The sequence below is a fragment of the Cyrtonyx montezumae genome, unplaced genomic scaffold (assembly GCF_038088225.1).
Source record: "Cyrtonyx montezumae isolate F1298 unplaced genomic scaffold, pur_monq_1.0 scaffold_21, whole genome shotgun sequence".
NCBI lineage: Eukaryota > Metazoa > Chordata > Aves > Galliformes > Odontophoridae > Cyrtonyx > Cyrtonyx montezumae.
This window is the reverse complement of record NW_027071948.1, coordinates 1,902,130-1,927,441: the sequence shown is the minus strand read 5'-3', so window position 1 is coordinate 1,927,441 and position 25,312 is coordinate 1,902,130. Positions and strand designations below refer to the sequence as shown.

Sequence of the window (25,312 nt, the reverse complement as noted above, 5' to 3'; positions counted from 1 at the left end):
AGGTGTGAGGCAAAATGCTCAGACACTCTGGTAGGAGGAGAGGGCACGTGTAACAGAGCGTAAGGTGAGCTGAGATGATTTTCACACAGCACTGACTGACCTTATGGAGGGCAGAGGCACTCACTGCGTGCTTCTCCAAGTGTCTGCCCGGGGCACTCAAGCTGAGGTCCCCCAAATCAGAGTCATTCTGAAGCATTTGTCTGTCTCAGCATCACAACCCCTCGTTAGGAGGCTCCCAAGTGCACAGGGAATTGGCAGGAGTCAATAGCCAAGTTCTGTGGATGAGGGAGTTGATGTTCACTTTTATCTGAGTTTGTAAACTCCCTGACTAAAATTTCCTGACTGAAGAAAGCATGCCTGCTCTTGCACAGCATCTCATTTTTCATTCTGCTCCTGAGGACAGCCTCTGACAAATGACAGCTCCTCTACCATGAAGCATCCCTGATCAGGCATTCCAGGGGCGTGATGCTGGCTTCTGGATTCCTTTTTCTGCCCCCTCCCCCAATTTTTTCATTACATAAAGCTGACAACTGCAGATTTGTCTTGTGTTGATTATACAGTCAGTTAAAGAGGAGAGTTCATGGCCATCCCAGCTTGTTTCACTTTGCTGCTTTTCCTCTGCCAGCCCAACTTTCAGCTGCAGTAATCTGATACGACTTGGCAGAGGCCGAGAGAATCTTTGGCACATTGGAAAGCAGCTTAATGTAAAGTCTGCTTTCTTTTTTTTTTTCTCTTTTTTTTTTTTTTGAGAGAGAGAGAGAGAGCTTTTTGAAACTAGTGGTTCTGCACAGCTTTGGCAGTAATTGCAGGACTCCTCAGAAATGCTCCACATGCATCTGTGAGCAAAAGGATTACCAATGCATTCTGCGAAGGGAATGTCTGAGTGTCTGTCTCATCTCCTCTAAAAAGTGGTAAAGAACGACATGGATCCAATAGAACAACTTTCTGCTGACAGAAAGAAGAGCTTCCTCTCAGAGGACAGTAAAAAGAGCAATGGCTACAGAACCGCTGTGGGATTCCTATGCATATTCCCCGTGGTGGCTTTGCTGGCTATTGCAGGAGATCCAGCTGGAGCTGCAGTTCAGAAAAGTCAGGTAGGGGAAGGATCTGATCCTCAGGAGCTTGGGAGGGGAGTGGGCATATCAGGTGTGTGTGTTCTTTTTAGAAGAATGATAAATTCAGGAAGCAGTCTAACCAATATGCAAGTAACTGTCAAGGCAAGCAGATGTGTTTGTTTATTTGTGCCCCTTTATGCAAGGGATTCTAAGAGGTACTGATGCATCTAAGTAAAATTGGATGTGTGCACAAAAGCTCTATCAGAGCTATAGCTGTCCTGAGTACCTCTGCTTTCCCAGCCTGCTGTGATGTGGCATCCATAGGTTCTGCTTTCTGTGGCAGCTGAGATTCCTAGGAACTCCATAGGCTGGGCTTATGGTTGTAAGATCTAAACTGAGAGTTATGTTAGGTGACAGCAACTGTCCTTCAAGGTTTATTCATTAATACCATATAGTGGGACAGACTGGAATTCAGATGGAACTGGGACACTCAGAAGTTGATCTTAATGTTCACTTTTAGCTTTGAGTTATAAAAAGAGAAAATATTATTTTAAGTGCTTTCATCCCTTCCTGCTGCTTGTGTTTATGGCAAATAGATCCCTCACCTGTGTCACATATTCAGGGCTATTATTAAGTTGGTTCTGAGTCACAGTTATGTTACTGTATAGTTTTGGAGGGGAACTGCATGACCAGAGAGAGAATGACATTTCTTACAAGTCAGTGCAATTAATGGAGGCCTGATTACACATGGTGAATAATGCAGAAGAGGGATGCTGACCTTACCTGCCTCTGTGTGTGTTGGTGCTGCTGCAATTGTGCAGCTCAGACATGAGCAGAGAAGACTGGTTTCCTGTTGAAGTCTCCTGTTGAGATTCAGTCCCTCAGCCTTTCACCAGTCAGGACTGCAGTCATGGAGCATTTTCAGCAGCACCTGGCAGCTGTTGCTCCTTGGCCTTGCCATTGGTTTGCCATAGGCCAGGGATGTGCTGTTTTGCCTCTCAAAGCTTCAGCTGTTCCATGTGTGAAATGAAGACAACTTGCCTTCTGTAGAATGTGCTGTGAGGCTGAGCAAACTCAGACTGGTGTTGCTTTTGTACCATTGCCACTGTACATCCTGCTTCGTGCTTGCCTTGGTGCCTCTGGAGCAAAGATGAGCCAGAGATGGCCAGTGTCTTCTTGCTGAAAAGGGGAAGCAGAGCAGTTAAACTTCCAGAGATCCTTATTGGGTCCTGTTCTTTTTCCTCTGCTACTCAGGACTAAAAGACTCATATAGTTTGAGTCAGGCGTGTCACCAAATGTGATGGCTTTAAGCACACTCCAGGGTTTCCAGGGCTCCAGTTTACTTTGAAGGCATTTCAGATTCACAGTCCAGCTCTATGAAGTGCTCTCAGCACAAAGAGTTGCCTGTTTGATGCATTTATTCAGTATTTCATTTCTTCTGTGGTTAGGCTGGAGAGCAATAGCGAAGTGAAAAGGAAATGAGAGCTTTTCAGGAAGAGCTGCAGAAGAACTGTGGCCAGAAGCTGCGAGGCCTCATTTGTGCTCTGCCTGTGCTGTGCTCCGAGAGGAGAGGAGTGGCAGCAGTGCCCCATTCTGGAGTTATGCAACAGCTCCAGGGAACCACGGTCTGCTCTCTGTGATCCAGCACTCAGGAGTGCCCCAGGAACTCCTCACAGTACCACCCCTCTTTTGCTCTGTCTTGGTTTCGTTCAGTGTGCTCAGAGCAGGCCTGCTTTGCCAAGTCTCATCTCCTGGACACCTTTGAGGGAGTACAGGTTGTGCTCCCCAGCCTCCCAATGCCCCATACCTGGTAGTTTGACTTCTACGCTGTTTAATCCTGCAGTCTCTCCCACCTTTTTCAACCTCCTTTTTTTTTTCTTTTAAGGAAGACACCACATCACCAGGTCTCTGTAAAGTGAGTGCCTCTGCTTTGCACAGCCCAGCCTTCCCTCCTCGGCCTCCAGCACGGAGAAAGCGATACACGATCACACCTGGACACCTGAAATGGGACCACTTCAACCTGACCTACAAGTATGGACTTGCATTGAGGATTTTTTTTTTGCTGTGGGCATGGCTATCAACCATAACATTGCTAATCCTTTTGTCAGTGACTGCATAGCTCCTGAAACCACTCTAAAGTAGGAAGTGTTTCTACAAATGCTCCACCTTGGCTGTGGGCTGTGTGAAGCATCCTTACTGCATTAGAAGCTACTGCAGGCTGAGACTGTCTGGGACAGATTCAGGCTTCAGACAGATGTGTTTCCCAGAGCTGGAACTGCCCTCAGCAGTTAGTGAACTGACTCCTAGTTCTGCCATGCTGCTGTTTTTAGAGCTCTGTATGAACTTAAATCATCGTTGAGAAAAGCTGCTGTTGCAGTCTGTTGGTGCTGCTGAAATGCAGCTGCTTCAATTTGTAGCAACACTGCAGTGGAACTAGTAGATGTTAGGGTTGAAATGGTTTTCCAAAAGAGCCTTGTCTAAAATGATGTGCTAGAAGGAGAACAAAAGCTTAAGTTCAGAAGATATGTGGTCATAGAGAATTTCCATGAGTAAGTTAGTCCCGGTGGGGGCTTTGTTAAATATCCTTAACATCTAGTCCAAGCTACTCCTGTTTTGAACCCATTAAGAGAGTGGAAGGACTCGATTGTCTGCTGCAGCCTAGAGAGCATTCAAATGATGTCTGGGGCAGGAACAGCATTTTCCTGATGCTATTCTGTGTTCCTTCAGGATCCTGTCCTTCCCGAGAAACCTCATAACCGCCAGGGACACGCGCAAGGGACTGGCGGCTGCCTTCCGAATGTGGAGTGAGGTTTCACCATTCAGCTTCAGAGAGGTGCCACGCCATGTACACAGTGACCTGAAAATAGGTGAGGCTGCAGGACTGCTGTGTGCCTGCTGGCTCCCTCCCATCCCATGGCTGGAATTGTGTCTCTTCTCCTCCTCTTCCTTCTGCCCTCCCCCATCACTACACAGTAGTTACCTCCTGTCTTTCTCAAGCCTAGAAATATGTTAGTGCTGAGGTCTTATCTGCTCAGTCTCAAACCCAGATGTAAATTCTTCCTGGGATTTATGGCTTGTGTGCAATAATTATTTCTTGTGCAGATGGCCACGATATTGAAATAACGAGCAGATTTTCCATTGTTTCGCAATTTGCTCTTCAGCCTGCTGTTGCATGACACTGCTTTCAAGCACATGATGTGCTGTCAGGGGCCTGTCCTGCAGCCACTTGTGAGCTCCAGGTGGCCCCATTCCAGTGGCCGCAGTGTGTGCTGTGAAGCTATTGTGATGCTAGCAAAAGGACAGCAAGCAGCTGCAACTCTGTGGCTCTCCGTTTATTTGTGTTTCAAGTTGAGTGATTACATTCTGGGGTTATCATCTCAGTGTCCAACTTCACTCAAAAAAAAAACACCTCAAAGTTTCTTTGTGATGTTGCAAAAAGTGCTCTGTGTTCCTCTCTGAAAAGTAGATTGGTTTATGTGCATCAGAGACAGCTGTAGATCCAAGGTCTTTGCAGAGCTGATTCCAGTTTGCATCACAGCCCTTCTTCCTTGCAATTGCTTTGCACTGATTTTTCCTGTTGTGTATATAAGTTGGAAAGTGTGGGATACAGCAAGAGATTAGTTAGTAAACCACAAGTTTACAGATGTCTGTCCTACCCTGCTAGATGTACTAAATCTGTTCCCTTTTTGCAGGCTTCTACTCGATCAATCACACAGACTGTCTGGAGTCTCTCATTCACCACTGCTTTGATGGAACAACAGGGGAACTTGCCCATGCCTTCTTCCCACCCAACGGGGAAATCCATTTTGATGACCATGAATACTGGATATTAGGAAATACCCGGTTCAGCTGGAAGAAAGGTAAGACCTGTCTCTGGGAGAACACAACAGTGCCAGCAGGATTTATATCTTAGTCCCAAGTGCCACTTCTCCCACTGATTCTCTCTCATGGCAGCTCCATTCTTTTACATGGACGTAGTTATGCAGCTGATACAGTTCAGCCACCTCTGTGAAACCACAGTAGCACTTCTGGGTTCAGAAGGCAGGAGAGTGTGAGGGTGACTTAATACCAGTTAATAATGACTGCTTCTCTTCCCAAAGCTGAGCTAGCTCAGCTATTGGCTTAAAGAAATTTGGAAGCAAAGTAGAATGAAAGTTCTGTTCTTCCAAGTCACGTCAGCAAGGTTTAGGAGAAATCTTCAGGAGACAAAAAAAAAAAACCACCAAGGATTCCTATTTAATGTACTGATAAATTAAGCACGTATGCAAGCTGCCCCCTTCAGATTATTTCTTCCCATAAGCAGTTGGATTTGACACAGGAATTGTGGCCTGTAGTTATGCAAGATATCAGGGTAGGTGTCAGTAATAGCTCCTCTTGTGAGTCATCCTTCAGTTAAAATCCATCTCTGCTGGAAGAGGCTTGAGGGTACTGCTGAGAAACGTCAGTTCAACCCTGTGAGCAGGAGTCAATCAGAGGCTTTTTCAGACTGGAGCTAGCAATCTCACTCGCCATCATTTCCAGTTACAGCTCAGCACTGTGGGAACAAAGCAGCAGAAAGCTGCCCAGAGAAGCCAGGGGAGCTTGCTGCACATTGCAGTCATCAGCCTTACAGTCTTCTGAGTCTGGCAAGAGCTGTTCTTTGAAGTTAGAAGCACGGATAAATAATTTCTTGACTGCTTACACCCAAATAGCTACAGGAAAGTTAAAACTGGCAACCTTTGATAAGGCCACACCTTCCAAGTGCTAAAAAAATTCTTCTTCTGGCTTCACGATGGGATTAGCAAATGTACTTCACTACAGTTAGCTTTTTTCCATTTTTCTTCCAGGTGTTTGGCTTACAGATCTGGTACACGTAGCAGCCCATGAAATAGGACACGCCTTAGGACTCATGCACTCCCAAAACCCAAATGCTCTCATGCACATCAATGCTACTTTGACTGGGAAAAAGACCATCTCTCAAGATGAAGTCTGGGGAATTCACAGACTTTATGGTGAGGAAATGAGGGTTGTGCTCTGGGCTCCTCTTTATACATCTGCCTGAAGTGCCACTCCAATCCTGCGGAGCTCCCACGGCGTTGGGTACTCAGTACTGAGCTGTGCTCAGGAGGAATGTGATTCCCTTTTATGCAAAATGAAAAGGTGCTCCTGCATGAAGTGGCACAGTATCTAGCTCCATGTTCTTCTAGTAGTGGCATCATGTTGTATTATGCTCCCTGTTTTAGATTCCTTCGCACCCAGCACTACCATTTGTGTTGAACAATCTGATTTGGGTGAGATGTGTTTGTTTCTCAGAGGACTGCGTCTCCTGTTTCAGGATGCAAGGACAGATTGTTCATGTGCCCACTGTGGGCACGAAAGGGTTTCTGTGAGAAACGTGAGAAGCTGATGAAAAAGCACTGTCCATTCACCTGCGACTTCTGCTACGGTACCTAACTTCTCTTCTGGGATGCTGGTGGGTTTGGGAGGAGGTAAAGCTAAGCAGCTTTTGCTACACTGGAGATCAGGGGCTGCAAGTGACCAGCCACACCCTGTACTAAGGAGAAGTGTAGCAGAGATATCCTCCTATACATCTGAGCCAAATCAAAGGCTTGGAAATGGACTCGGAGTTTGTTTAATTATTTGTGGACTAGAACATGAAGCCATCCTTTTCGTCCCTAATTTAACTGAGCCAAGGATAGGCAGTCTCTGATCTCATGTCCCAGCTGAGATGCTGATGTGTCAGATTCAGAGATAAGAGATGCAGTACAGTACCTGATATAGTGATGGGACAAGAACTAGCCAAACAAAATCTCAGGCACAGCTCCACAGAAAAGGAGACAATGTTAATCACCTTGCCTAGTCTCAGTTTTATAAATTCAGGTAAGGGACTGATGCACAATCACCTCCTGCTGCTACAGCTGTGGAACTGAGCTTCAGATAATGCCTGCTGTCCTGAAGAAGATGCACTGTATGACAAAAACACAAAGTGTAACAGTCTGTTCATAAACTGAACTTCTGTTCCTCCACATACACAAAGTGGGCAAGTTGATTTTCATCCATCACTGTCAGTTACATGATTCAACTGTCAGAACAAGATTGTTCATGTGCAAATACAGCAGTGTTAAATGTGCATCCCAGAACTGCTCCGTGGGAGGCATTTTTAACAAATAACTTTAAAGTTCCTCAGGTTATAACCTAAGTCTGTGAAAGTGTTTTGGGATGACTGAAGCTTGATAATGAGACATGCTAACTGTCACACTTTCTTTCTCTGGTGGATAGAATTCCCATTTCCAACAGTTCCTCCTACTCTGCCACCACCAAGGACAAAAACCAAGACTGTTTCTGAAGGCAGGAACGTCACCTTCCGCTGTGGACAGAAGATCATCCATAAAAAAGGCAAAGTTTAGTAAGTGCTCTGTCATTTATTCTAACCTTTTAGAACACTTTGCAGCATAAATACCCCAAAGAAGAAAGAGTAAGGAAGTATGACAGCACGAAGTACAGCAGAGTGCAGTTCAGCTTTTGGCACTCTTGAGCAGAAGGAGGGGTGGCTGGCTAACTGTGGGAAGGGAATGTGCAAATACTGTTTATTCCACTGTGAAACATTTATTTCAGAAGCAGAACTATCAGATGTAAGCTCAGCAGAAGAAAAACAATAAACTCCAATACACATATATAGCATAAGGATAATTGTTAGCCCATGTCCCTGGGCTGAATTCTGCAAAAAGCTAGTGTCAAATTTACCCATTTAATTCACAGTTCATTCTTAATAATGAGCACGTTATTTCTGAGTGTATCTGAACTTGAGAGAAATACATCCAAGTCCATGGGTTAGTTTAGACTCAGGAACCAAATTCCCATTTGTTTTCAGTAAGATCCAAACTCCTAAAGTAGTCAGGACAGCACAACCTGTTACAACTACCATCATGTATGTGAAAGAGACAAAAGAGGTTAAATTTTGCTGTCTAAGTCGATCTGTGCTGTGGTGCACCTAACTGAGGCACAGCTCAGCAGCAGAGAGAAGGGCACTAACACATGCTGCATTGCACTGCATCTGTTATAGTTCAGTTTCTATTATTTCTTTTATGACAGCTGGTATAAAGATAAGGAGCTTCTGGAATACTCATATCCAGGTTATTTATCCTTAAATGAGGATCACATGAGCATCATTGCAAATGCAATTAATAAAGGAACTTACACATGTATAGTAAAGAAAAAAGAAAGAATCTTGACCACTTATTCCTGGAGAATCAGACTGAGACATTAACAAGGAATGAGAACTTCTCTGTTTCAAATTCACAACGTTTCTTCAGCATTTTGTATTTAAACTCCAATAGTGCAAATGAACTTCTAAATCAGCTGCTTCCATACCTTGAGCAAGAGAGACTCTGGGACTCTGTTACTGGAAAAAACTCTTCCAAATTAGTTTTAAAGGTAAAGCATCAAGCATGTGCTGTACAGAGAATTAAAAAAAGAAATTAAAAAAAATCAAGTGTAAGATTTTGCAGTTAACCTGGATCAGTGAAAACAATCAGTGCTGAAAAATGAGAACATAACCCTTCAGCAAACAAATGGATGAACAGACTGATGGCTCAGCTCTGTTGCAATGGAATCAGAGGTATTGTGGGAAGGTAATCCGCCCTAAGTGGTTCTTTATCTTTTTTTATATCATGACATGTAAGTTTACAAGAATGTTGTTAAAAGAAAGAATTACTTTTTCTTTTAGTTGTCTGAAGATGTAGGGTCACAGCAAACCTGATTTACTCCATTTCACGTTTTGACATACATACTCAGTTCAGCTGTGCACAGAGTATCTCCCTTCCACATCCCAAACCTGCTTTCCTGTGCTGTGTATTTATCATCTGTGCAGTCTCAGCCCAGCGTAACATCTCCCTCCATCTGCTGCTCCTCATAACTCATCCTTTTGGTGTCTGATCAATAAGCCTTCTTGACCCCTACAACAGAGGTAAGCTCATTTCCATCACACGCCCAGTCACCATCAGGTGAGGTGGATGCACCACATCCAAAAGAGAAATGGAATTTGTTTTCTAGGCAAAGCCCAGGGCACTCGAACTATCAGTGGGGAATTCATTTGTGCAGTTACAAACCCTGACAGTCATTATATTTAATGAGTACCTGAAAGAAAGATCCTTGTCCAGCATTAAAGCAGCCTACTAAAGCAGCCATTCATCCCTTTTTACTTGCTGTCTTGTCTCTTCAAACACATTTCTTCCTACCTTAAGCATCTCATGTATTGAGCATAGGTCAGCATTCTAGGAAGAGCTCTGTATACTAGGACAGCAAAAGCACAAGGGGAAAAGTAAGAAACTGATAAGAACAGTTTGTTTGGTACAATTGCAATGACAGTACTTTTACTGGCAGCCATCTAGCACGAGCTGTGCACATCTCCATTTAACACCACGTGGATCTCAGCATCTTAAAGCAGCTCTGTCTTCAGGCTTTGGAGGAAAGAAACAAGAACAATGAGCTGATGAGCACAGCCTTCAGTAGCCATCACAGGGGATGACAACACTTTAGCTGCCAGGATGCTTAATGCTCGAGCAGATCCACAGTCCTTCATTTCACAGCCTTGTAAAAAATATCATGATTACTGAGTTTTGTGCTGTTTACCTCCCTTGATCTCTCCTCCTGCCCCGTGCTTCTGGCTGGCAGTGTCTGTGCTGGAGTTTGATGGCTACAGGCCTGCTTTGCCACAGGACGTCCTGTAAGATGCCACCTTCAGAAACTGGCTGCTGCCCTCAAGGCCAGTGGAAAAAGAAACCAGGGAAAAAAAAAAATCACAATTTAAGACACCACGCCACGAGACAGCTCTGCAGTCCACCATTCCACAGACACAAATGGCATGGCCCAGCACTCCACTGTGCACATCAGTTCTGGCTGCAATTTCAAGGCTAACCCAACAGATTCTTCAAGGAACTTGGGAAAAAAAAAAAAAAAGAGGAATTTCTGTGAAGAAGACAAGAAAAAAAAAAAGTGGAGCTCCCTCCATCTCCTGTCCAGGACCACTGTGTGACAGCTTCCATCTGCTGAAAATTAGATTTGCTGGTATGGAAAACCTCACAGATTTGGTGAAACCCTCAAGGTAAGCAACAAAACTGCCTTTCTCTTGGAACACTTTGATTTTATAACAATAAAAACTGCAGTAAGCCAACAATAAAATAAATACCTAACCTACAACTGCCCTGTGATTACACTGCACACGTACAACTTTCATGTTTTTCTCAAAGCTTTATCTTTGCAGATTTTCCATGGTTGAAATCACTTATTTAAGATGACATAATTTCAAAGTAATTGAATTCTATTGCACTGTTCCTGCTGAAATAGTCCTGAAGATATTGTCTCTTTGCTTGCCTTTGCATAAATTAAGGTGGTTAAAGCAAACAACTCCTCTCAGAGACAGAAGTCCAGATTTGTTAACCCACATTGGAGCAAATGCTTTCCAACTGGGTATGCTGCACCTGGTCAGGTAGTTAAATGTCATTGCTGGAAAGTAGTTCAGCTTTTATGTCCACTTTCACTTCTCACATCCTTTAGTACAAATAAATAAGCTTCTGCTCTTTACCTTTACCCAGCACAGAGAAACTCTGCTAAAACCATGTGTACCTCAGTTAGTAAACCAGAACAACTGTTCCTCCATGAGTACAAGACAACCAGGCCCAATGAGAAAACACTACTTCACACAGACACACACAAAACAGCTTTGAAAATTTATAGTTCTGGTACTTCCAGAATCCAAGGCCTTCATCCAGGAGAAATAAGAACACATCCAGGAGAAATAGGAACAACAGCACCACCAAAACACTGCTCTTACAATGTACTGGAATGCCCATCACTTACAGCCAGTTCTGACTGCCTGAGCACCCCAGTATTCTCCAAATCTCCCTGTGCCAGAAAAGGATGATAGCATTATAAATTAGAGACTGAGAAGACACTGATGAGGAAAGACTGGAATATGGCAATATACAACCAGTAAAATGAAAAGTTGTTATTTCTATGGAAAAAGGACATTTTAAAAAGAAGTTTCTCTAGAAAATAAAGCTTCATTATTAATTTGTTTGATTTATAAAACAATATAGTACATTTTTTTGCTCCAGTGCCATTGTAAATACATTTATACAACACATCAAACCAGCAGTGCACTCAAAAACATCACTGAGTGTTGAGCCTCACCCAGCTTCATCTCTCCAAGGTACACAACAGGAGAGAAACAGCTTAAACATTACGATTTCTTGACCAAACAATATGCTCAGACACATAGAAGTAACTTTACCCCAAAAACATATGAAGGTTCTTTGGCTGGACTGACAAGAGCTATATAATGTCAGCACAGACTGGGGAGGAAAGAGGGATAAAAAAAAAAATCTTCACGTTTCCACTGTAGAAGACTTAATACCACCAACATCCACGTTTTCTGCATGTGAAGAAATGACATCCTTCATGCTGTTAAACAATTAAAAATGTATTTTAATTCTACAAATTTACAAGGAGAAAACAGCAAGAACAACAAAAAAGAAAAAAAAAATGGTTCAAGGATTGTACTTCAAGTTTTCCTTTGTCAATTTTATAACAATCCTTGGCTCTTCCTGTTAATTCCAGTCCTCTAATGGAATGCAGCAGTTATACTCCAGACCCAGCAAAAGTCTTTGAATCTGGGATGCCATCTGACTTTACCCCTGTGAAAGACACCAGTTCTCCCTGCCGTGAAGAACAGAACTGGGGCACTCAGAAATCCACTCACGTGAACGCTTCTCTTTTTTTTCCCCCTTCACACTGAGTTTAAAACTTGAGGCTGAAGCCAGGCCCAGCAGCAGATGCTCCTTGATTCGTGGTGGTCAGATGAAAACCGGTGTCCTTCAGATCGTCGTCGCCCTGCGGATGAACACAGTTCATTTATTGGTGTCTGTGCACACACGTTCACCTCTCCAACACACAAATAAAAACAAAGAACGAACCCTGAAGTAGCTGTAGGAGAAGATGGTAAGAAAATACTTGATGTAGCAGCACTGTAGCTCAGTTTGATACAGACTGTGCTCTTTCTGTTGCTATTACAGTAGGCCCAACAGCTGCACAGTGTCACAGTCCACGCTGAGACACGGAATCGTTAACAAGCTGCTAATAATTAAGGCACTTGAGACAGTACCATGCCCTACTTCAGAGGGCCTGTTTTTGGCCAGCTTTTTCCTCAAAATTGGCAGCCCAATTCCCACACATCAAAGAGCAGCAGCCTTGTATTTTACAGGTCCCTTTCCAAACACTGGTTTTGTTCCAGCACAGTGGGAGTCAGCGATGCTTACCAGCTGACTGTAGCCAAGGCCTCCCTCGGGTGGTCGGGGGCTAGTGCCACGTTTCACCCTTTGTTGTTCACTTTTGGCTGGCCACGTAGGAAACATGGAGGGGTCAATGGGAAGGGGAGTCTCTCGGAAATACTCATGCTTGAGACCATCTTCAGCAGTAATTCTTCTGGCTGGGTAGTACGTCAAAAAACTGAAAAGAATTCAGGAAGACAATGAATTAGGAGAGAGGACAAAAGACAGCTGGGCAGAAAGGAGAACATCTTCAGCCTCAAAGGTATAAATTCTTCCGAATTCAGAGAGCTTGCACTCACTTGTTCATCAGATCAAAGCCCTGATCAGAGAGGAGCGCTCCAAATCTCTTGCGTAGATTGTTATAGGGATATTCTGTGAATGTCATCTTCTTCACTGCTGGCAGCTCATTGTAACCGGGCCAGATTTTTTCACTTGGAGTACCCAGATCCTACAGATTAAAATGTCTCTTTAATAAACTCATTCCAGAGTGCAGTCCTTCTGCTCATTCATGATTTAGCTACAGGAGTTGATAAATATCCAGAGAAAACTGATGAAACACAAAACATTCTCTTCACCTACCACTGATGCTGTAGAACAGAAAATCAAAGTAGTGAGCCTTTCATTAAGGCTGAATCTCTACAACAAGCACTTCTCTTTCTTACTGCTCCAATACAACTGCCTCTAAAACCAGCCAGTGAGAACAGAAAGGTTTTTAAAATGTTACCTTAAAAACTTTGTTGATCTGATCAATTTCTGACTTCCCTGGAAACAGCGGTTTCTGAGTTAACAGCTCTCCAAAGATACACCCAACAGACCACATGTCTATTGCTGTTGAATATTCCTGCAAAGGAAGAATATACTTTATAAAACCAGAGAAATAATGTAACGAGGTATTCTAGTGGCAGTGCAGCGTTTGGGGCTGTTTTTTGGCGTGGTTCGTGGCACTGAAGCTCTCCAAAGCCATAATGATTTTGCCCAGATTTCAGTAACAGAAGAGGTAACCAGGAGGGAACGTTGCCACAGCGTTCACAGTCCCTCATCCTGTTCTTTGTGCCTGAAATTTCAGACCATGACAAAGAAATCTCGCTGCTTCATGACAGAGACAGTTCCCAGCAGTCCCTGAGAAGTCCACGAGCACTGCCCCAGCAGCAGTCTGAAGGAGAACAGCTCAATCTGACACCCACCCATCCTCTGAGGAAGGCGAAACCTTTTTAGCTTTGTTACTGGGAAAAATAAAACTGAAGTTTCAGAATTTCCACTCCTAAATCAACCTAAAGAATCAAGCACACGTACTCTGCTCATGAACTGGAAGATGAAGTTAGTCTGAATAGTCAATCCTTTAGCTCCCGGAAGAATAAAGAGAGGCATACCTTGGCACCAAGCAACAGCTCTGGAGCCCTGTACCAAAGTGTCACAACCACTGGGGTGTAAGGCTTCAGTGGGGACCCGTATTCTCGGGCCAATCCAAAATCTCCAACCTGAATGAAAATCAGTTATCAGCAGTGTTATCAGCACTGACCACACCAACAGACAGCACCAATAGGAACTGGCCATTCTGGCTACTGTGTGGGCAGCCTTCAAAAACAGCCACACAGATGTTGGTGCAGACAAGGTTAATGGCACTGTCACACAGCAGGAAGAGCTCTGACTTCACAACTGTGCTAGGAGGAATTCAGCACTCACCATACCAGGCTTATGAGTCACATTCTAGCACAGATCTTAAGAGCTGTGGCAACACAGTTTCTGTACCTATTACAAAGTTCACTGTTTTACAACTGCAAGTTTTAAGAACTACACACCTTTAAAGACTAATGCAGAACGTTCTGACCAGCTCCTAACATTGCTATAATGCAGCATAGCTCTGCAATATTGCACTCCTAAGTGTGGAGAATTTCATAGAGTTCTTACCTTTAAAATGCCTGAATGGCTGAGCAGCAGGTTGGAAGTTTTCAGGTCCCTGTGAAGTATCCAGTTGTCATGAAGATGCTTGACTCCTCGTAGTAACTGAATCATCAAGGTTTTCACTTCACCTGAAGTGATTAAAAGAAGCCAAATACATTTAAAATAAGAAGTCTTGTCTTCAGTTGTTTGGTTTTTTTCTTTTAAATTAGAGAAGAAGGACGGAGTTGGGGGGAAAGGAGATGTCACATTAGAAGCACACTAAAGCCTGAAGTATAAAACTGTGTCACAGAACAAAACCAGACCCAAAGAGCTGCTAGTACAGTCTGGATAGCTGGAATGCATCCAAATAACGCTCAGAAATTAATACTTCTCAACATGGGAACTGGCCAAAAATAAATCACAGTGTTCACAGGGGAAACTCCCCTCTCAATTTCACATCTGAACCTCAATTTCACCCTGAGCATGCCAGCTGGATTCATCAGCCTATCATCACTGCACGTCCCAGCACTGCCAGCTGACCTCCCTCTCTTAACCTCTATCAGTAGAATCAAATTGGACAGCAAGACAGCAGCAGCCTCTATTCCAAAGAACACTCAGAGGACATTCCGAGGCCATGGACGTCATCATGCAAGCTAGGCCACTGATGTCAGTGCAGCCCAAAGGGAACGGGGTCTTTCTAGGTCAGTTTTCCACTTCTGACAAGTAGAGGACACTGTGGCCAGCAGTACCTGGTAGAAAGGGCTGTTTCATTGTTTCCATCAGACTCTTGAGATCGTGTTCCACGTAGTTCATAACGATGTAGATCTTATCCATGTTACTGCCTACAACAATTTCCTAAAAGCACAAGAACAGCCATCAAAACACAGCTGATCCCTGCAACACATCCAACTCTGTACAGACGAGCCCGTTTATTTTATGGGTGGTACACTACCAAGCTCTGCTAGGAACGCTATCATTTTTACAAGGCAAGTTAAAAGCCAGCAGGAAACATTTCAAAAACAAAAATCCTAGGAGATGGAAGGTAGCTGGTCTTACTCTGACAGTGACGATATTTAGGTGCTGTGCTTTCAGAATAGTATTTATTTCTCTGAGAGAAGTAATGGGGAAGCCTTCCTTTTCCTTCTCCATTTTCAGTCTCTTCAGAGCCACGATTTCATCTGCAAAGAGAAGAGAATTATTAGCTGCAGACTCCCCGTCACATAGCTAATAAAATACATGCCAAGAGGTTTCCCAGTTTCTTTTACTACTGTAATGTATTTGAATGGAAACCATTACTTGAGACATTAGCAGAGTCAGACTGCATTAACAGAGCAAAAACAAAAGCAAACTGAAAAAAGATTGCCAAGTTGAAGGAAAGAAAACCCACAATAACAATTCAAAAGCTGCATTGTGGGTTTTAGTGCATCCTAACATAACTCACCTGGAAAGACACTACAGCTAAAGCTGATTGGACACTGAAAAAAGTGTCCACTACTCAAAGTGTTACCCAAGTGAGTTATTTCAGTATATCTGCATGTTACTGCAGAGTAATGGCTGTGTCAGCTCAGGATGGCCTCGAGGGAGATACAGAAGAAGGAGCTGATGGCACTTATCCAGTGAATGAGTGACGTCAGAAAAAACACCCCAGAGGGGATCAAAAGGTCACATTATTCTAAAGCAAACAGAAACGGAGGCATCCAGAATTTAACCCCACTGCCAACATCACAGCTTGTCAGCTGGACCTGAGAATAACCATTGTTTAACTGTCAAAGTTGGCTCTGGAACGCAGCTCTGGTCACACATCTCTTCACCATCTGCCACCTCCACTTCAAATCACAGATATTTAATTTACTGCACCTCTGTGCTCTTTCAAAACATCCACATGCAAAACAGCAGCACATCGGGGGGGAAACTGAGGTCAGAGCCAACAGAGCAGACTGTATCTTACATTACTTTTTTCCAAGGGAACAGGGAAGCTGCTCTAATGCCACTTCTGCCACAGCACCCAACCAAACATTTCTTCCACTTGGGCTCGGAAGAGGACCCACGAGTGACCCCGTGTTGGTTCCCATCTTCCAGGGCATGCAGTCACTCCCACAGGATGCTTACTGGTATGGACCAGACCCGAATTTTGAGTTTTCAAAACAGAAATCCACTTGTACATGAAATTTCTTCCGCAGCAATGTAGTGCCCTATACACTCGTGGCACGCAGAGCACTGCTGCTGGGAATGCTCTAAGCAGTGGCTGTGCTTAGAGGGGCACCTAGTGGCACACTCATTTCAAAGCCACTGACCAATCCACGTTAACTGCAGCAAATCACAAACCAGAAATAATTGCCTAATGGACCAGCAAGTGAAATCAAGTTAAGCAGTTCTATGGTGTCATGACTGATACAGAAATTAATTCTGAACTCAAATGGCTGCAAGCAAAACTTATGTCAAAATCCATATCCTAAGAAAAAGCATACGGTGTCCCTGAGAAGGAGCAAAGTATATTTAGAGATTTTGTACATTAATGTGAGGTGCAGAACTACAGTTTGCATAACTGCAGACCTAAAGCTACACCTACGACAGGAGCAGAAATTGGCTACAAGAAAAATTATTACAGTTTTCCCCTTTCTTGAGGCAGAAGACTGATGCAGACATCAGCTTTGTGCTTCAAATGCAATCTGTGTGACAAGAAACCCCAGCTGTACTTCCCACTCTACCCCAGACCTCCTTCTGCACTCCCTGTAAAGTTATTGGGAAGCTGAATTTGTAAAGCTCCCCTGGAGGTGATGCAACAGAACAGCCTGCAGAAATGCACAACACAGCACCTGAACACAGCTGCTTCAGAACAGCAAAACAGGGCAGTGCTGCAGAGCACTGATCCACAGTTCCCAGGATGTGCAAATAAGGCTATTTTCCCCAAATCTCAACTTGATACCAACCCCCACAAGTGACAGGAGCTGTCACAGTAACATACACCTTCAGCAAAATGTTTCTCACCAGGATGGCATTTATGACTGTTAATAGCATGCACACAATACGAACCAGTCTTCTTGTCTTTTGCTCTGTACACCACACCGTATGTTCCCTCTTCAATCCTGTTCAAACACTGAAACTCCTCCACACTACGACAGCCCTGAGAAAACAGAGAGAGAATTCACTCCTCACGCGTCCGCAGGAGCACTGCACTCAACTGTTTAACAAGATGTAAGATAAACCGAAGCAACTTCACAGGAACAGGGACAGTTTACCAACAGAAGCACCAATGCCACACACAGGTGTGCATTTTGTGTGCAATAATGAATCACCAGGACGTATTCTGCCCATCACCTCGTGCATGAACACTACTGCAAACACGTGTTTCCCATCTGAATGAAACCCATTTGCCTATAACGTTTCCAGGCATCCTTAAGAGATCCCCTACCTGAAGGGCAGGAAGGTACTTAGGAAGCTCCTGCTTCAGTTCAATAGGGGAGGAAGCTGGGGAGTCAGGGATGTAGTCCCCTTCAGTCATGGCGTTGGACTGGGGGCTGCCCTCCCCTACCTCCTCTTCCTCCACCTCGCTGCCTGCTGAATCGCGATCAAACCTCGACTCTGTAACTTTAAAAGTCAGAATCAGTCCTGGAAAGAGAGAGTCCTTCACAACAGTTAAGTTCAGCATTAGACAAATAAGGGAAGTGAGAAACTGATGGCTGTGAGACAGAAGGTATGCAACTCCTGCAAGTGAAGCTCAGTGAAAAGAAACTGAACTTCTGTTTGCAGAGACGACGCTTTCAAACGCTCCAGGTCACCATCACATACATGCAACCTTCAGATGAACACAGCACGTCAGAAAAAGAAATCTTTATGCTAACAGAATGAGAAAAAGAGACCTTGTATCTCTCATTCTGATCATAAAGCTCTTCTGGTGAGAGGAAAAAGCAAGGAACCCAAAATGAGGAAGAAGGAAATATCTCCTCGTTAGAACAGGGTCTGATTTGCACTGAACTTAGACCCTGGAAAGCCCTTCTGATTCGGACATCACACAGTGCCTCAGAACCATGGCAGAACTGCACCAACAAATAGATTTGAAACACTCTTAGAAACAGATGTGACTGCACAAACAGAGCCAGAGACACGTTCAGTATTTGCATTGTACCAACTGGGATGTGGTTTCCATTCTCCCGCTCTTCCTCTTCACTCATTTCTTCTTCGCTCACCTCTTCTGCAAAACAGAACCAAGTTCAGCTGGATCAGCCTAACACGTGTGGAGCTCCTTGCAGTGCAGACTGAGCACTCTCCTCACTCATCATGCCTGTTCCACCACTGCCTAATTGCACCACTGCCTAGTGACAGCACATCTGCTGTTTCACTTGGGAAACAAAAGCTTCTTCAAACTCAACAGCATCGGTTGGGAAACTGCTGAATGTCTGCCCAGTCCTTCTGATGGACTTTAAGGAAGCACTCCCAGCCACAGCAGCCTACTGGGCCCTTTTCTGTACTACATAATGACAGCAACAGCTCCAAGATTTTTTAACTAAACCTTTTTTAAATGATTATTATGTTCAAATATTTGTAACAAGCATGAAAACAAATCTGGCATTTGCAACTGACACCATTCAAAACAGCAGAGATATTTGTATGTCACCACCCCCACAGAGTGTTCTCCACAAAGCATTTGTTACTGTGCAACACAGCATCATTTAAACGGTGTTACACCACTCAGGAAGACAAAAACGGCTTTCAGTTCTCTAATCCGGTGTCTTAGACAAATAATTGGCATTACCTCTATATAAAAGGATAGAATATGACTTGTACTTGTTTTTTTCTTTTTAGTTATCTTGACCTGTGAGGTCTCAGCCTATCCTAGACTAGGAGAAAAGGAAAACATTCAAATAAAACACAGAATGAGAAACAAAGAAAAACCAGAAGACCCCACCAGCCCACGTAAGGAGCTGTGTCCTGGTGCTCACCAGCTGACTGCTCCGACACCTCCTCAGAATTGCTCCCCGTCTCCTCCTCCTCCTCCTCCTCCTCCTCTTCCTCCTCCTCTTCTCCCTCTTCCTCAGATCCTTCACTGCTCGACTCTTCTTCCTCTTCTTCTGAGCCCGACCCTGATTCCGCTGAGGACCAATACACAGTAATGAGATGCACTATGGAGTAACAGTGCTTCCTCAGCAGACAGCTGCCCAACGAGCATCTGCTATGCTGCATTTAGTTACCTGATGAAGACTCAGCTGAGCTTGTTTTTCTCTCACTGTCGCTGATGTCTTGCAAGTCTGAAAGAGGGTCTCTCTCTTCTGGTTTCTCTTCTTTCACTGTTGAGACCATAAGAATCAAAACCAAGGTGCCAACAGAATTTCACTTCTATTTTTAAGACTCTGAATGCCTGGATATCTACATTCTCTGGTCATTAAATTGGTGCTGAATGTTCACAGATACACACTGAGCAAACAAAACATTTCAGTGTGCTCAGAAGCTCAAAACCACTTCCCTGAACTGCAGTGGTGCTGGATCAACAGCCGAAAATGTGCAGTGCTGGCTTTTTTTATTTAAAACATGACATACTAAAAAACCCACAAGTGTAACACGATATAACAAACATGACCACAACACAGAGCCCCACTGATGTACACTCACACAGCACTGCAATCTGCGTTTCTATCGCAGTCCAACACTGTGTTTTGCATATGCAAATAAATGCTGACAGATGGGACCAGAGGGTCACTGTCTGCCTGCCTGGGCCTGGAGCTGATGGCACTGTGCATTACCTCAAGGAGTTACAACCATTTTCACAGCTGTACACACGAACAAAGCAGACACAGAGCTTTTCTTCTTGAACCATTGACACTCTTACACCAAGCACGTGGGTTCTCTGCTCACTTTTGGGACCTCCTATGGTCTATGGAAAGGACCACTTTCTATCTCAGAAAACAAAACTCACCATCTAACCAGAACACTGCCTTAAGCACTGCTTTGCTCCTACCATGCAACAGTTAGTGACAGTTGGACTAGATCGTTCCCTGTAAGGTGGACTTTTAAGGTAGCTTATTTCCTGAGAACAACTCCAAGTGGAGTTAGTGCAAACAATCCCTTTTCAATCTGCAAACAAATAAAACCAGCACTGCTTTAGAAACATGTGCCCCCATTCTCAAAACGTCCACGAGCACGCCACCATGGCTGATGCTTCCAATATGGTTCCAGGGATATCTATGTTTAATACTAAAAATTAACCTCTGCCCCAGAACAGCTGCTAGCCCCCAGGCAATGACACTGAGGTGGCAAATGCTACCTGGTTTCCTGCTATCTGCTTGCTCGGGCTTGTCTCTCTGCTGTCGTAATGGGCTGCGACTCCAGGGTCTCATTTTCACTTTGTCTCCATATTCTTCCCTCACTGTTCTATGGTGTGCAGAAACTAGTGAAAACAAAACCAAAACAAAAATTGTTAAACGTCCCTGCCCTAATTAGAAGACTTCAGTCTACCACAACCACCTGCTCTGCAGATTTTTTCCTTTTCCTTACAGAATAAATGGCAGTGGGGAGGGGTGGAAGCAGAACACAACTGCACCTAGGAGCAAAGGACTGTGATTTCCCTCAGGTGCAATGCTATGTGGGTTTGGACCAAACAAAGAAAGGTGCTGCTGTACTTAGCAAGCAGATGCAAGATACCCCTGTGCTACACAGCACACAGCCCAAACCTACGGTGTTAAGGCAGGAGAGAAGTGGACAAACCAGGGAGATGCGTGAAGGAATAAAAGCAGCTAAGGGTTAGAAGCAGCTGACAGAACATTCAGAGCAATAAAGAGCTAAAATGGAAGGCTCGATACAAGAGACCAAGACCAGTGTCAATATCAAACACAAAAAGGAGCTGCTCAGCATGAACAGAACCACAAAGCACAGCAATAAATACAATGACTTCTGCTACTCTTGAGCACTCTGTCAATTGCGCACAGAAACTGGGTTTGGTTTTTACCTCTGACAGCTGGGACAAACAGAGGTCCTTTAAACAAAAGTGATCTGAACCTAGATGGCAAGCAATTAGCCTTACACACAGCTGGAGTGCTTACACAGCCTGCCCCTGTCCCCATACCATTTATATCCCCAAACTTTACTATATTTATGTTGAGACTTGGGTCTCTACCAAATTGGGTTAGACTCAGCCAGAGTTCAGAAGCAACTGCAATCATGACACACACACACACTACAGCGATCACATAACTCTTGTTCTGAAGGAAGCCAGGCCAACAGAGACTTACCAGCCAGCCCCAAAGCCAGCACACTGCTGGCAGTGGGCACTGTTTTATTTCCCTGTGTACAACTTCAAAGATTTATTTTTTCCAGACAGACTTCCCACCCTATTTTATTTTGATAAGTTCTGGGATTAACCTAAATTCAAAAGCTTTCTACATCTCCATTCCCTCACAGCAGCAGACATTAACTCCAAACAGCTCTCAGACACCAATAATCACCTTCTCTCCTGGCTTCCCTCTCCTTACGCCTTTCTTCAGCTCGCCTTTCACGTTCCTTTTGCTCCCTCTGTTCTTTCTGCTGCTCTCTGATTTTTCTCTCCCGTTCTCTCTCAAGCTGCTCCAGGCGATCTCTGGAAGATAATTGTTATCTTTCATTAAGTTACAGTTCAGTACAAAATAAAAGAGAACCGTTTCTCCATAACCAAGAGCAGGGCAATCCTACGTCACTGGCAAGAGCCTCGTACCTCTCCCTCCTGGAGTGCTCCCTCGCCATTTCTCTCCGTTTCTGCCTCTCCCACTCACGTCGGGCCTTATCCTGCTCTTCTCTGTGCCTCTTCCTACGCTCGTGCTCCCGTTCCTTCTCCTTCACTCTGGCATGTTTCCCTGAACAGGCAACAGTGAATTTTGGAGAGTTATCATTCAAAATGTTTTGTGCTCCTACTTTCAGAAAGGGTGGAGTAGAGAGGATAAAACATTCCCATGCATATTCCTATCCTTGATGGAAAAATCCTGATCTGAAAGGGCAGTAAATAAGTAACTGTAAGAGCTCATACAAGTGCTCACATTAAATCAGAAAGAAGGTCGTAGTAATAGGAATACACGGTGGATGATTGGCTCCTTTCCTTCTGGGTACAAATAGCTCATCTCCCTGACACAGTGTGAACACAATGAAGCGTCACAGGCTTCCAAGAAAAGCAAACTGTGCGTCCCAGTGCTGCTGTCCCCTCACACAGACCTCTATCCCTCTCAGAAGGGCACTGAACACAATTAAGGAGGAAAGAAAGAAATCAAATTTAACTTATTTTGCCACATCCATCTGATATGATTTCTCCAGTCTGTAATTCCTGCTATTTCCTCTATATAGGGCCCGCTCAGCTCAGCCCCAGGAAGCTGCAGAAGCATTAATGTGTAGTACCACCTTCTGCTGAATGACTGCGGTGTCTCCGTTTCTCTTTCCTCTTCTCATCTTTTCTATGATGGGTTTTTTCTTTCCGTGACATTTGCTGGGGTGGTTTTATAGCCAAGGAATCATCTTCTTCTCCTCTGCAACACAGACACAAACAGATAAGCTCAGGGAGGTCACGCACAACAGATGACACTACGAGAATCACCAGGTCGTGCTTTAATCTTCAGCAAAGTACGATGTCACCGGGGAGCAGCCCAACCCTGCCTGGAGTGCATGAACTGAGAGCTGCCCCAGCACCACACCCCACGCCCGCAGGACTTTGGAGCACTCTGCTCAGCACTCTGAGCCCTTCTCTCCCCCAGGAGCGGCATCTCTCCGAGCACTACCTGTCCTCCATGGAGTCCTCCCTCCGGTACGGTGAATTTCGGATCGTTATCTCCATGCGGTGATCTCTCAGCTCCCCCTCTTCCAGAGAATCCCGCTTGGAATCCCTATCATCCGACTGCGACAGGAACGCGACGAGGGGTGGAAGCAAAGCAGGGTTAAGGATGAGGGGTAAGAGCACAGGGGTATCCCGGCACAGCAGCAGTGGCGGCGGAGCACTCACGTTTTTCATGCGCTTTATCTCTGCCTTCTCCTCTTGCTCCTTCCTTCGCTTCTTTTCCTGAAGGATTTCATCCAACGTCTTCACTTTCCAAGAATCCTTTTCATCACCCATTGGAGTTTCGAAAACCAAAAAAAAAAAAAAAAAAAAGGGGGGGAAAAAAAAAAGGAAAAAAAAAAAGCTCTGAAAAAAAAAAAAAAAGAGGAAAAGAAAATAAAACAAAACAAAAAAACCCAACGAAAAACAACGAAACGTTACGGACGGAAACGCGGCGCCCGCTGCTGTCGTTAACGCCCGCACTCATCCCCTCCCTGCACTCGGACACCCCCACCCCCCCCGCAGCGCTCCGTCCGGCCCCGCCCCGGCCCCACGCGTGCAGCCGCGGCCCCGCGCTGCCCCCGTCCGCCCCGCACCGCGCCGGGCCCGCTCACCGCCGCCGCGATCGGACACGGACGGGCAGCGCCGCACGAACGCGTCACTTCCGCCGCGCGCTGATGGCGTCGCGCTGCGGGGCGGGGCCGTGAGGAGCGGGCCGCGCGCGGAGCCGTTATTCGCGCGGCGTGACGCTGAGGGGACGGCGGGAACCGCTGCGGCTCGAGCCGCTCCCAGCCCCCACCGGCACGAGTCCTCCTCAGCTCCGAGCGGCGCTCCGCTGGGGGAGGGCTGAGCCGAGAACCAGAAGGTCGCTTCTGTGTGTCCCCCCACCCGCGAGAGTAAAAACATGCTGCAAAACAAACGTGGGTTTTCTGCCAAATACACAGGGCTCTTGAAAGGCACGAAGAAAAACCAAAACGAAAAGCAGATCTCCGTTTCACAGACCACAGGTTTTTGCAAGCAATATACAACAATGCACCCAAACGGAACAGCCTCACAGCGGAACAAACAGCGCACGGCCATGACATCTCCCCCTGCTCCGAGCAGGCAGCCCACGCAGGACCGCCCCGTGAAGAGCACACGGGAAACGTGAGCAGGAGCTGAAATGTCCTAAGAACTCCCCACACCTATTAACCCCAGGGAATGCTCCATCCAGGCTTCTAATGCCAGGCTACGCTCCTTCAAAACAGAGGCAGCAATTAAAAATCAGCTCATTTTGTTCATCTTGTTACCAAAAAGCCCACGGGACGGTTTCTGGTTAAGGTTTCCTTAAAGGGAAGGCAAACAGTTGGCTTTTAACCTCAAAATGTCTCTCAAAACTTCTCCAAAAAAGGAAGAATCCTCAGAGCAGCCTCAGCTCACGGTCCCCTTCCAGCTTTGTCAGATACCCCACGAGTCCTTACACAACTGGACACGTCAGAAATACTCTGCATGTAGGGCAATGACCCTGAAGTCCCCAAAAGGCAGGATTCATGCTGCAGTCCTAGAAATAACACTACAAAATAAAAGCTCACTTCCTCATTAAAAAAAAACACGTAACGAAACGCAGGAAATTCAGATATTAAAATGGTCTCTGATAGAAATACAGACATCCTGTCTCATCATCACCAAAATCACCGATTCGGTGATAATCTGCAACTGCAAACGTGTACTTCAGCACTGTTCACACAGTGCGAGCACGTCTGTCTGTGTATTTGCATTTTAATACTGTAAATATACAGCCAGGATGAAATATTTCCCTTTTGTGCTTCAACTGCACCAACAACAAAGACTTCCCACTGCTAGTTTTGTGGCTGGGAACGGTGGCTCACGGCGCACTGAGACAGACTCGTGTCCACGGTTCACTTCAGTGAGGGCTGTGCCAAAAAAGCCATTTGCTGAGACTGGAGCTGTGGGAAGGGAGGGGTTCCTCCTTCCAGCTCTGCAGCACGAACGGACAACAGAGGATGCAGCATTCAGCAGCTAACACTTGGAAGTCTCATGCCACCATAGGAAAGCCAAATACAGTGATGGGTCAAAGCTTTCACATTGTTTTCCTGGGCAAGGAGGAAGTAATTATTTTCCTACAGGACACTGAAGTTCTTTCTCTCATGTAGGCTTGTGTGGGGTTTTTTTGCAGTCAAAAAGAGATCAGAAAGCCCACATTCACCACATTAATGACACCGGGCCCTCTGCTATTTCAGTTTCTCAGAATATCAAGGCTTCCTGGGTTCTTCTCATGGTTCTCTCTCAGCTTCAAGTCTGAGGAC

General features: G+C 45.0%; 2 protein-coding genes across 14 annotated transcripts; one reads left to right on the top strand and one right to left on the bottom strand.

Annotated features, from left to right (window-relative positions):
* The first annotated feature begins 818 nt into the window (after nt 1-818).
* Nucleotides 819-8,664, top strand: MMP23B (matrix metallopeptidase 23B). Of its 2 annotated transcripts, none has more exons than XM_065737954.1 (8): nt 819-1,094; nt 2,941-3,086; nt 3,783-3,922; nt 4,748-4,915; nt 5,882-6,046; nt 6,370-6,480; nt 7,314-7,440; nt 8,127-8,664. In XM_065737954.1, the coding sequence occupies exons 1-8, from the start codon at nt 924-926 to the stop codon at nt 8,299-8,301; spliced, it is 1,203 nt and encodes a 400-aa protein (XP_065594026.1). In that variant the 5' UTR covers nt 819-923; the 3' UTR covers nt 8,302-8,664. The 2 variants fall into 2 exon arrangements, with proteins under 2 accessions (XP_065594026.1, XP_065594027.1); XM_065737955.1 differs by having other exon boundaries at nt 941-1,094; nt 2,945-3,086.
* Nucleotides 8,665-10,824: 2,160 nt separating this feature from the next.
* On the bottom strand, nt 10,825-23,680 carry LOC136049584 (cyclin-dependent kinase 11B). Of its 12 annotated transcripts, XM_065737947.1 has the most exons (20): nt 23,621-23,680; nt 23,193-23,288; nt 22,972-23,087; nt 22,595-22,722; nt 21,924-22,062; nt 21,679-21,809; nt 20,502-20,624; nt 19,432-19,527; nt 19,183-19,332; nt 18,369-18,434; nt 17,655-17,851; nt 17,276-17,366; nt 15,299-15,420; nt 14,992-15,097; nt 14,270-14,391; nt 13,732-13,839; nt 13,086-13,202; nt 12,661-12,809; nt 12,350-12,539; nt 10,825-11,924 (listed from the first exon to the last, which is right to left on the bottom strand). In XM_065737947.1, exons 2-20 carry the CDS (start codon nt 23,199-23,201, stop codon nt 11,832-11,834), a joined length of 2,253 nt encoding a protein of 750 aa, XP_065594019.1. In that variant the 5' UTR covers nt 23,202-23,288; nt 23,621-23,680; the 3' UTR covers nt 10,825-11,831. The 12 variants fall into 12 exon arrangements, with proteins under 12 accessions (XP_065594019.1, XP_065594013.1, XP_065594015.1 ...); XM_065737941.1 differs by lacking the exon at nt 23,621-23,680 and having other exon boundaries at nt 23,193-23,333; XM_065737943.1 differs by lacking the exon at nt 23,621-23,680 and having other exon boundaries at nt 17,655-17,830; nt 23,193-23,333.
* Between the last annotated feature and the right edge of the window lie 1,632 nt (nt 23,681-25,312).

Excerpts from the sequence above, each read along its gene's own strand:
- LOC136049584 (XM_065737941.1), bottom strand. The coding sequence starts at position 23,303 with ATGGGTGATGAAAAGGATTCTTGGAAAGTGAAGACGTTGGATGAAATC. Across the intron at positions 15,098-15,298 it reads TAAATATCGTCACTGTCAGA|GAAATTGTTGTAGGCAGTAA; the intron begins GTAAGACCAGCT and ends TTGTGCTTTTAG. Across the intron at positions 11,925-12,349 it reads GCCTTGGCTACAGTCAGCTG|GGCGACGACGATCTGAAGGA; the intron begins GTAAGCATCGCT and ends GTTCATCCGCAG.
- MMP23B (XM_065737954.1), top strand. The coding sequence starts at position 924 with ATGGATCCAATAGAACAACTTTCTGCTGACAGAAAGAAGAGCTTCCTC. Across the intron at positions 1,095-2,940 it reads CTGCAGTTCAGAAAAGTCAG|GAAGACACCACATCACCAGG; the intron begins GTAGGGGAAGGA and ends TTTTCTTTTAAG. Across the intron at positions 4,916-5,881 it reads CCGGTTCAGCTGGAAGAAAG|GTGTTTGGCTTACAGATCTG; the intron begins GTAAGACCTGTC and ends TTTTTCTTCCAG.